General features: G+C 37.1%; 1 protein-coding gene across 2 annotated transcripts in view; it reads left to right on the top strand.

The window, feature by feature from the left end:
• The window catches only part of PLA2R1 (phospholipase A2 receptor 1), a 118,816-nt gene that overhangs the window by 86,059 nt on the left and 20,141 nt on the right, over positions 1-12,616 (top strand). For both annotated transcript variants that reach the window (XM_025405383.1, XM_025405382.1), the window contains exons 18-20: positions 4,021-4,085; positions 4,870-4,973; positions 6,547-6,686. In XM_025405383.1, coding sequence (XP_025261168.1) covers positions 4,021-4,085; positions 4,870-4,973; positions 6,547-6,686 — 309 coding nt within the window. The remainder of the gene's footprint in view (positions 1-4,020; positions 4,086-4,869; positions 4,974-6,546; positions 6,687-12,616) is intronic.

Below are 12,616 nucleotides of genomic sequence, written 5' to 3'. Positions count from 1 at the left end.
TAAAAACCCTACACGGTGCTGCCTGTGACAGTGGAACAGCGGTGTCAGGACATGTAAGAGCACAATGTCTTCATTACATCAAAATGCTAGTTCCAAAATCCTCCCCAAAACATGGCTGCCAGCTTTGTCTCAGACATGAACAATGAAGGGCTTCTTTGATCTTTCCAACGGAGCTTAGCTCTGCTGGGAACTTCAGTAGATCTTCTGTCTTCACCTTTCCCCTTATTCATCTCCTAATCTTTGGAAGCTGGGAAGCCAGTGGGGATGGCAGAGTTAATGCCTCCCATAGAAGGCAAGGGTGAAAACCCACAGGCTGAGCAGTTTGATTCATCATAGCCACTGCCATGATCTAGTTGAGGATTCTGATCTCAAATCAGACAAACTTTATGGTGCCTCATATGGCAAAATTGTCACCTGGCCTATGACCATGTTGATGTAGAATGCCCCATCAGTTTCATGGGTAAGGTGCTGACTAATCTCCCCACTGTGCTACAAAAGAAAATTATGGGAAGGTATAGGATTTGAATACTGAGAACGGGGCCAGGGGGACTGTCCTAGTGTTTTCAGGCTGCTATAACAGAACACTATAGACTACGCAGTTTACAAACAACAGAAAATTATTGCTCACATTTCTGGAGGCTGGAAACTCAAGATCTCGGCATTGGCCGACTTGATACCTGGTGAATGCCCACTTCCTGGTTCATATATATACTTATAGAGTGGAAGGGGCAAAGGAACTTTCCAGAGCCCCCTTCTAAGGGCGCTGATCCCATTCATGAGACGCCCCCACGGCCATCATGACCTTATCACCTGCCACTTGCCTTGTAATATATCACCTTGAGAGTTAGGATTTCAATATGTAAATTTTAGGGGGACACAAACATTAAGTCTATAGCAGGGTCCAAGGGGAAAGGATATCAAATTGGAAAGAAGAAAGTTGTAGCTTTCCAAGAAATTCTTATTTGTGCATAATTTGTGCCTACCTTGGGCACTTAATGGTGGTGGTGGTGATAGTGGTGTTCACATTTTGTAAGAAAGAAACCCTGTACCTAAGAACATCCTACTGCAATGGGTCAATCCAGAAGTTATTTCATTCCATGACGAGGAACAAGATGTGTAGAGATCATTCCACTCACTTCTGTCTCACATCTATCTTATAAATGTAGGAAGAGCACAAATAAATAATTAAATATTTTTTAAATTACATATGTGCTTTGTATGGCTCCCCTAAAAAGAGCAGTGATTAGAATTGTGAAAAACAAAACTAACATTTAGTTGCAGTGTCAAAAAATTAATTATGAGCAAGAAAGCTAGATACAATTTTAAAAACCCAAAGCAAATAAATTTTAATGAAATGTTTCCATCTTGGAAAAAGAATGTCAATTTTTCTCTCCCACTCTTTGAGTAACAGAAGACCGTAAAGCATAATCAGAGTGAATTTATTTTTTGAGCCATCTTGGTAATCACATTAATGCTGAAAAAAAGCTGCAAGCACTTTAGGACTTGTTTGACACGAACTACTAGCTAATCAGTCCACCTGTCTGACATTTTTACACCGTTTTGCAGTATTGTCATTTTGAAACGGCAATTTACCATTCTTATTAAATTTTTATTTCTAAATGCTTCTTATAATACACATCAAATCTATTAGTCCTTCTCCAAAATATCATTTTGTCATTCTTGATGGGAGCATTTTAAAAGATGACAGGTTGTTCTTCCTTATATTGCTTTATGGATTAATGTATTGACTGTCACTGTGGGGTTTTGTTTGCTTGTTTTTGGTAAATGCTGTTTCCATATGAGGCTAACTATAATGGCTGTTTGTGTATACCAAAACATAGTTGATGTTATAAAATGCATGTTCATATGACATTTTTTAAGCCCTGAGCTTACTTCTCTATCACATTTCTTTATGCAAACGCATATTAGTAAGTCTTCTATTGTTGTGGCCTTCCTAAGCTAAAATTTCAAACATCCATTTTCACATTGGATGTTCCATTCTGGATATCTTTTAGTATCTCCTATGAAGTTCAGTTCTGTGCCATATCACAACAGGTTGTGATGTGCCATGTGGAGGTTACCATGCCATAATTGAGGTGGTAATAAATATGCCACTTAAGATGCAGCGGTTATAATTCCCCTTTAGAGGTCCTTAATTGGGGCAGAGAACAATCCAGGCCATGATTTCCAGTCCTGTGGCACATGAAACCTCTTTAGATTGAATGATTGAATGAAATTGTTGTGGTTCCCCCACTGAGTTCACAGCCAGTCTCAGTGGACCCATTCCAAAGTCTGACAATGGGAATCTGAATTCAGCCTGTAAGAACACGTCCAGGAAACAACTCCTCAGGGATCCAAAATTACAGTTGTTCCATCTTGCATTATTCTCAAATTGCTGATATGACAAACAGCCACGCTATTTACAGAATAAAAATACCTGTTTATAAATTAGATTGTTAGAGGACTATTGTATGGAGAGCTGAAATTCCTATGGAAAAATAATATCTCTTAACATTTCTTTCCATGTCTTTACAGAAGAAATGAGAGTACAAATTTAAATATATAATGCCTTCAAATAAACAGGATTTTTGCATATAAAAATTAAGTTACAGTTCAACATACACCACCCACACACCCCTCCACCATTAAGTATACTGATTTACAGGTCTTAGAAAAACCCTTACTGCCTCTTCCTCTTTTATAGTTAAAGAGGGAATTGCAATTTCCTGGGTCATAAGTCAGTACATCTGCCCTAACGTGTGTGTGTAGATGCATGCACATGGTACTTTAATTTTATACTTTATTGTACTTAGGTCCAAGTGATTAATAATGGTGTAAAATTAATAAAATGTAAAAGGATTATTTTCCTTTTGTTATTGTTGTTCAAGTCTTCTATTTCCTTACGAATTTTTACTACCTTTATTCTGAGCACTACAACATTACTAATACAATCTTAGATTAAATGGGTTTTTTAATTGATGATAACTATATCACTCTGTTAACATAAAATTTATAATCTATTAAAATTCCAATTTTTTGTTAAACAGTTTAATTTTATATAAAAAAGTACATATTTTGAAATGTGTCTATGTTGACACATATAAATCTGGTTCCTTTTTTTATTATTATATTTTAAGTTCTGGGATACATGTGCAGAACGTGCAGGTTTGTTACATAGGTATTATATGTGCCATGGTAGTTTGCTGCACCCATCAACCCATCATCTACATTAGGTATTTCTCCTAATGCTATCCCTCCCCCAACCCCCTACCCCCCAACAGGCCCCAGTGTGTGATGTTCCCCTCCCTGCGTCCATGTGTTCTCATTGTTCAACTCCCACTTATGAGTGACAACATGTGGTGTTTGGTTTTCTTTTCCTGGGTCAGTTTGCTGAGAATCATGGTTTCCAGCTTCATCCATGTCCCTGCAAAGGACATGAATTCATCAAAAGGATAATTTTCTAGTTGTCAAACACTGGGCGTTCTGTAGTATTCTTTTGTCCTATATTGTGTCTCTCTATTTGAATGGGAAGGAAAGCTTATACTGTTTAAAGCTTAGCAATCAGACTAATACCTAAAATCAGTATCTTTACACTAATGATGCCTTGATACCTTAAATTGTTTTTCAAATACATGTGACATATGCAATGAATTATAAATCACCGAGAGGGTAAATCACTGAGAGGATAAGCCAATAAATTTTTATCAGAAAATGAATTCATTTTCTAATATTACTTTTAAAATCCTTCTTAGAGAGTTAGAAACACTACTTTTCAAGTTGTATAAAACTAAAATTATTTTCCATGTTTGATTCCAGTTTTTCTTCATAACGAGGAGGGAATATTTTAGAATAATGAAGTTTCAGGTTTTCTCAAGATGCTAGGCCTTAGTATACTCTTCCTTAGATAACTGGGTAAAATACTGAAGAATAGAAAGCCACTAGCAGCAACCCCATTAATCTTAATAGTGAAAAAGGAAAACAAGTAGAATAAATGTTGACTTTTTTAATTTCTTTTAATAGCTATCAAAGTATGGTGCAAGCTGGTGGATTGGACTTCAAGAAGAACGAGCCAATGATGAATTTCGGTATGAACCTAGATTCATTTGCATTTAATTTTGTTTGACAGGTTTTATTTGCAGAATGATTGGATTCAATTTTAGTGATCAATTTGTTGAATACCCTTCAAACATTAACTTATAAATTTTCACTTCTCTAACAAAGACGTGAGAGGTTTTTAAAGAATACACTTATGAAACCATCACAACAATCTAGCCATAAACTTATCCATCACTTCCAAAAGCTTTCTCTCCTGCTCTGTTCATTTATTTATTTATTCACTAATTCATTCATTTTTGTGATGAGAACACTTAACATAAAATCTACCCTCTTAGCTGGGCGTGGTGGTTCACACCTGTAATCCCAGCACTTTGGGAGGCCAAGGTGGGCGGATCGCCTGAGCTCAGGAGTTCGACACCAGGCCAACATGGAGAAACGCCGTCTCTACTAAAAATACAAAAATTAGCCGGGCGTGGTGTGATGCATACCTGTAGTCCCAGCTACTTGAGGGGGCTAAGGCAGGAGAATCGCTTGAACCCAAGAGGCAGAGGCTGCAGTGAGCCAAGATCATGCCACTGCACTCAGCCTGGGTGACAGAGCGAGACTCCATCTCAAAAAAATATCTACTCCCTTAGAAAAACTTTAAGTATATGATACAATATTGTTAACTATAGGCACTATGCTGCATATGAGTATTTTTTAAATTTAATAGAATATTATATCCTCAATCCCTACCTCAGAACGCTAAGAATGATGTTGGAGACTGGACATGCAGAATGAGAGAAGACCTTAACATTTTTAATCTTCCCACAGCTGGAGAGATGGAACACCAGTGATATACCAGAATTGGGACACAGGAAGAGAAAGAACTGTGAATAATCAGAGCCACAGATGTGGCTTTATTTCTTCTGTAACAGGTTATTTTACTTACCCATTTTTGGGTTTATAATACAAACTGATAATTTTCAGGAGACTTAAAGTCTTTTCCTTGCATCATTTCCATGAGAAGTTTCTGTTTATTTCTCTTTTCATTTGATGTGTTCAGTTTTGTCTGCCATAAGGCTTAAGGATGGACATTTTTTCTGTTCAATCCATGTATTCATGTTCTCGGAAATAATTTACATCTGAATAAGTCCTTCCTCATAAATCAAAACAGCACCAGAAATGGGCCCAATAAAACTGTTAAAAAAAAAATGCCTGACAAATACTTTTCCCTATGACATTTCAATGGAAGCACTTAAAAAAAAATCTATTCCTATATGCAATTTATAATGGGCCAGAACTTTAACATCTGTGAAATTTACTTCCATTGTCCTATTTAATAAATGTTTTGATTCAAGTCAATATTCTTTTTTTCTTTTAATACCTGGCATCGGTTGTTGCCTGCTTTAGAATGGCAACTGTTTGCAAGTTGGATTTAGAAGCACATTTAGGTTGAAGATTGGTTTTTTAATTCTCTTCGTCAGTGCAGTGTAGTTAGGTTGATTGTCCACTCATTCCCCTTCTTTCTAACCATAAAAGATAATGATATCCGTTACTCTAACAGATTCATAACTAACCTGTGCCCCAGACCAGGAGAGGGATAAACGTGGAAAATAATTTTGGGTGTGAGGGCCTCTGCAGAGAGTTAGGAAAAGAAAATCCATGTGGTTAATCAGCTTGCTTTTACCAGCAGGTGTCACAACAGCCTACAGAAAGGACTGTTTTGAGAGTCTGGGAGAATAGCAGCTAATCTGCATTGAAAATAGCATTCCAGCCCCTCCTTCAAAATGCCAACATCTTTTGGACTCATATTCCTGATCTGGAAAACTGAGCCTGCCCTTGCAATTGGCATGCATTCTGCCCTGTTCTGGAATTTATGACTTGGATGCCAATACAATGCATTCTATAATCTTTATTCTGAAAATATAGCTCTTCTAAATTTTTTTAAAAAAAGCAGTTTGTCGGAGGCTGAGGATTTGAGGATATATCTTACTGAAGACAAGTCTATATGTGAGTCTGTTTTATTTAAGAGTCAGTGTTAAGAAATGCTATTTTCTTGGAAGTTCTTGAGTTAATTTTTCTAAATTATTATATTTTCTAAAGAATTATAAAGTAGAAATTATCTACTGTTTTAGAATCTTTTTCCTCTCTGTACATTGAAGTTGAAGGTTTTAAAATGAAATTGTTACCCTACGAAGTATTCTTTTGCTACACAAGTCAAATACTCTTAAGATTTTAATCAGTTCTATGATTCAAATTGCAGTATTTATTTAGATTTTTTTAATTTGTAAAATTTCTACATTCTTACATTAAAATTACTGATTTGGCCTCTTTCCCAGTTAACTGTTGTCCCTAGAGAAATCGGTCATCAGTAGTTTAGTTCAGTTTCTAGATTTTAAAAAATAAATTATGAAAAACCACAGCAGTCATAAAAACAGCGATCAATAGAGAATGGCTTCAAAGAATTGCCGCTGTTCCTAAACCGTTTCAACCCATTTCCTCCTCCAGGACTCTGGGGTAGCGAAGAGTGTTCAGTTTCTATGCCTAGTATCTGTAAGCGAAAAAAGGTTTGGCTCATAGAGAAAAAGAAAGATACACCGAAACAACATGGAATGTGTCCCAAAGGATGGCTATATTTTAACTATAAGGTAAGCTTGCTTTTCAAAAGTTGCCTTTGTTTCACTTTTGTAGACACTAATTTTGGAAAGTGTTCAAAAAGTAGAAGTGGCTTTTAAAAGCTATGAGTTGACCATAGGACCTGGAATGTTTTTGTCACAATTTTCAAGAAATTTTTCAAGAAATTTGAGTTTTCCATTTAGTAACAAATCTTTTGGAACAAAAAATTTTTGTCAAAAACAGCCTGGATCCTGCCCCTCATTTCTATACTCAGTTTTACCATTGGCATAGCCATTTATTGTGCTGTATGAATGTTCCATTAGGTGTGACATATGTGTGTATGCATGTGTGTGTGCGCTCATGTGTGTGCGTGTGTGTGCACATGTGTATGTATGTGCCTACATGCCTGTGTGTCTAGGTTCTGCTCCCAAATAAGCTGTAAATTTCAGAGGACCCAGACTCCAACTCCTACTCTTGTGTTTTCCCTGCCTGGAGCTGGCATACAGCTCTGCCCACTAGTGAATTGAGGGACTAATAACTTAGCTTGGTCAATGTCATCTGGAGCCTCATAAAGCTGGTGCTTCCATGCAGATTTGAATTAAGAAAATGAAATTGCCAGTGGGGATATTTTAAAACAGATTTATTATTTCTGATGCTGCCTTCAATTAAGGCCTAGACTTTCCCTCCACTCCTCATATTTTATAATAAAATAACTTTGTAGGCCTTAGGTGGAAGTAATTAAAATGCATCCCAAATTATAATTGTTTAACTCTTAGAAAATTAAAAAACCCAAACTGTGTCATCATTTCATATGCTAATATGAAATTCCTCTTCAACTGTGGACAGCCAATTTTTAATCTAAGTGTTCAGTTATATTGGCAGGGCTTTCTCTCCTTTGTGATCTTCCTCCCATTGTTAATTTGAGAAATGAGGCCGCTTGGATTTTTCACACATCCATTGAGTACCCACTAGATATTGTGGCACTGATTTTTAATTTTTTAAATTTCTGGTAAATACAATATAGAATTCACCATTCTAACCATTTTTGTTTACTGTTTACTAGTGTTAAGTGTCATATACTCACACTGTCATTCAAAAAATCTCCAGGCCTTTTCCATCTTGCAAAACTGAAACTCTACCCATTAAGTGACTCCCTGTTCTTCCTACCCCGAACCCCTCGGCAACTACTGTTCTACTTTCTGTGTCTTTGAATTTGACTACTTTAAATACCTCATGTAAGTGGAATCAGACAGTATTTGCCTTTTTGTGACTGGTTTATTTCACTTAGCGTAATGCCCTCAAGGTTCATCAACACTGGCATGTGACAGGACTTCCTTTTGACAATATTCCATTGGATGGATAGACTACATTTTGTTTATCCGTTCATCCATTGGTGGATGTTTGAGTTACTTCCCCTCTTAGCTAATTGGTTTTATGTGTATTTCTTGTATCACTGAATTTTAAAAATATATAGAATTACTATCCTCATTTTACATATGAGAAGACAGATGCTAACAAAATTGTATGACTTTTCTGAAACTTCACAGTGAATAAGCATCAGACCAAGACGCACTTTTTGTTTTCTGACCCTGAGTCTGGTGGTCTTGGCACTTGAGGACGGCTACTCCAGAAATGCAAATTAAAACAACAATGAGTGATTTGCCACTACACAGCTACTAGAACGGCCCACATCCATAGCACTGACAACACTACATACTGGCAAGGAAGCCGAACAACAGGAGCTCTCATTCACTCCCGGTGGGAATGCAGAATGGTACGGCCACTGTGGAAGACAGTTCAGCAGTTTCTTACAAAACTAAACATACTTTTACCATTTGATCCAGCAATCACACTCCTTGGTATTTACCCAAAGGAGTTGAAAACTTATGTACACGTAAAAACCTGTCCATGGATATTTATAACATCTTTATTCTTAATTGCCAAAACTTGGAAACAATTAAGATGTCTCTAGTAGGTGAATGAATAAACTGGTACAACCACACAACGGAATATTACTCAGTGCTAAAAAGACATTAGCTATCAAGCCTTTAAAATACATGGAGGAAACTTAAATTCATATTACTAAGTGAAAGAAGCCAATCTGAAAAGCCTACAATACTATATGATTCCAACTATATGACATTCTGGAAAAGACAAAACTAGAGAGACAGTAAAAAGATCAGTGGTTGCCAGGTGTTGCAGGAGGGAAGGATGAAGTTGTGGAAGATTCTTAGGGCAGTGAAAATTCTCTGTATGATACCACAATGATGGATGCATGTCATTAGACATTTGTACAAACTTATAGAATGTATAACACAAAGAATGAACCCTAATGTAAACTATGGACTTTGGTTGGTTATGATGTGTTAATGCAGGTTCATCAATTGTAACAGATGTACCATTCTGGGGTAATGGGATATGTTGATAATGGGGGAGGCTGTGTATGTGTGGATCAGGGAATATATGGGAAATCTCTGTACCTTCCTTTTGTGTGTGTGTGTGTGTGTGTGTGTGTGTGAGACAGACTGTCACTCTGTCACCCAGGCTGGAGTGCAGTGGCATGATCTCGGCTCACTGCAACCTTCACCTCGCAGGTTCAAGTGATTCTCTTGCCTCAGCCTCCCAAGTAGCTGGGGTTACAGGTGCCTGCCAACACGCCTGACTAATTTTTGTATTTTTAGTAGAAACAGGGTTTCACCATGTTGGCCAGGCTGGTCTCGAACTCCTGACCTCAGGTGATCCGCCAGCCTCGGCCTCCCAAAGTTGTGCCTTTACCTTCCTCTTAACTTTGCTGTGAACCTAAAACTGCTGTTTAAAACATGAAGTCTTTAATAATTTTTTTTTAAACAAGAGTTGCCGTATCAGCTTAGCCTCATGATACAATGAGCTCAGCAGCACTGTGAGGTATTTTCTAGAGTGGTGTAATTGCACTCTAAAACTTTATGATAGTATTGAGGTACACTATTTTTTAATCATTGATACTTTCTGTATACTTCCTATTTTCTGAAACTATAAAATCTTGCTACCAGGTATAAATTATTTTCACATTTCAGTATGAGAAACTTGTAGATAATATTCAATAAGACACTGAGTATTACTAAGTCTTTTATTAAAACTTTTGGCAATTAATTTTTAAAGCATTTTTATGGTCATAAATAATGTGACACAAAATTTGCCATTTTAACCATTGTCAAGTGTACAATTCAATGGCATTAATTACATGCACAATGTTATACAACCATCATCTCTATTTCCAAAACATTCTCACTATCCCAAACAGAAACTCTGTAATCATTAAGCACTAACTTCCTGTTCCCCATCCCCTGGTAACCTCTAATCTATTCTCTATCTCTATGAATGTGCCTATTCTAGATATTTCATATTAGCAAACTCGTACAATATTTGTCCTTGTGTCTGGCCTATTCGCACGATGTTTTCAAGGTTCATTTGTGTTTTAGCATATATCAAAATTTCATTCCTTCTTGTGGCTGAATAATATTCCTGTGTGGCACAGGCATGTGTGTGTGTGTGTGTGTGTGTGTGTGTGAATATTGCACATTTTGTTTATTCATTCATCTGTTGATGGACACTTGGGTTGTTTTCACCTTTTGACTATTGTGAATAATGCTTCAATGAACATTGGTGTCTAAGTCTCTGTTTGAGTCCCTATTTTCAATTCTTTTGAGTGTATACCTATGAATAGAATTGCTGGATCATATGGTAACTCAGTAGTAAGCTGTTTGAGGAACTGACAAATGTTCTTCCACAGCGACCAAACCATTTTACAATCCTGCTAGCCGTGTGTGAGGGTTTCAATTTCTCCACATCCTTGCCAACACTGGCTATTATATGTCCATCCTAGAGCATGTTAAGTGTTATTTCATTGTGATTTTTATTTTCATTTCTCTATTATCTGATGAAGTTGAGCATCTTTTCATGTGCTTCTTAGCCATTTGTTTATCTTCTTTGGAAAAATGTCTATTAAAGTCCTTTGTCCATTTTTAAATTGGATCATTTGCCTTTTTATTGTTGAGTTATAGGAATGCCTTATATATTCTAAATATTAAACCCCTATCCAATATATGTTTATAAATATTTTCCTTCTTTCTGTAGCTTGTCTTTTAACCTTCTTGATAATGTCCTTTGATGCACAAAAGTTTCCAATTATCTACTTTTTGTTTTGTCACTTGTGCTTTTGGTATCATACTTAAGAATTCACTGCCAAATCCAAGGTCATGAAGATTTGCCCCTGTGTGTTTGTCTAAAAGCTTTATGGTTTTAGCATTTACATTTAGGTCGTTGATTCATTTTGAATTCACTCTAGTATGTGACAATTAGTTTTTCACAACTGTTAGAACAAGTGTATCCTGGCGTGGTCTCTAGGGAACAGGCATAAAGGAATGCCTAGCTAATCTCCAAATCACATTTCTGGTACAGATAGTGAACAATCCCAAAGCATGAACACACTGTTCTAGCTACTAACTCATGCCTCCTCTCATGTGTAAAATAGGATTTTTTAATATACTTTAAGTTCTGGGGTACATGTGTAGAACGTGCAATTTTGTTACATAGGTATACACGTGCCATGGTGGTTTGCTGCACCCAGCAACCCATCATCTACATTAGGTATTTCTCCTAATGTTATCCCTTCCCTAGCCCCCCACCCCCTGACCGTCCCCGGTGTGTGATGTTCTCTTCCCTATGTCCATGTGTTCTCATTGTTCAACTCCCACTAATGAGTGACAACATGCAGTGTTTGGTTTTCTGTTCTTGTGATAGTTTGCTGAGAATGATGGTTTCCAGCTTCATCCATGTCCCTGGAAAGGACATGAGCTCATCCTTTTTTATGGCTGCATAGTATTCCATGGTGTTTATGTGCCACATTTTCTTTATCCAGTCTATCATTGATGGACATTTGGGTTGGTTCCAAGTCTTTGCTATTGTGAATAGTGCTGCAATAAACATACGTATGCATGTGTCTTTATAGTAGAATTAGTTATAATCTCTTGGGTATATACCCAGTAATGGGATTGCTGGGTCAAATGGTATTTCTAGTTCTAGATCCTTGAGGAATCACCACACTATCTTCCACAAAGGTTGAACTAATTTACACTCCCACCAACAGTGTAAAAGTGTTCTTATTTCTCCACATCCTCTCCAGCATCTGTTGTTTCCTGACCTTTTAATGATCGCCATTCCAACTGGTGTGACATAGTATCTCATTGTGGTTTTTGATTTGCATTTCTCTAATGACCAGTGATGATGAGCACTTTTTCATATGTCTGTTGACTGCATAATGTCTTCTTTTGAGAACTGTTCATCTCCTTTACCCACTTTTTGATATGGTTATTTGTTTTTTTCTTGTAAATTTGTTTAAGTTCTTTGAGATTCTGGATATTAGCCCTTTGTCGGATGGATAGATTGCAAAAATTTTCTCCCATTCTGTAGGTTACCTGTTTACTCTGATGATAGTTTGTTTTGCAGTGCAGAAGCTCTTTAGTTTAATTAGATCTCATTTGTCTATTTTGGCTTTTGTTGCCATTGCTTTTGGTGTTTTAGACATGAAGTCTTTGCCCATGCCTATGTCCTGAATGGTATTGCCCAGGTTTTCTTCTAAGATTAAAAGAGGATATTTTAAGGAAATTAATGACAAGTCAAATCCTTAGCATTTGATAAATAATTCTTAGAAACATGGAATAGTTGTTTCTGGGTCAGCCTTTTGCTGTTGTCCTTCCCCCAAACTTGATTTTTACCCACACAGTTCAGCTCCATCCCATGTGTCCTCCTGTGCATATGTAGAGAGTGTGTATCTATGGGAATGGTGGCAGTGATGGTGGAGCAGACCCAGGGCAAAAGAGCAAGCGAATGCTTCCCAGGAAAGGAATAGAGAGGGGCATAAATACATGCATGAGAATGGCGGGGAGAGGAGGCGCTTTCTGAAGCTAGCCCTGGGGCATGATTA

Source organism: Theropithecus gelada, chromosome 12 (genome assembly GCF_003255815.1).
Source record: "Theropithecus gelada isolate Dixy chromosome 12, Tgel_1.0, whole genome shotgun sequence".
NCBI classification, from domain to species: Eukaryota; Metazoa; Chordata; class Mammalia; order Primates; family Cercopithecidae; genus Theropithecus; species Theropithecus gelada.
The sequence above is the reverse complement of the archived record's forward strand: the minus strand, read 5'-3'. Positions and strand labels throughout refer to the sequence as shown.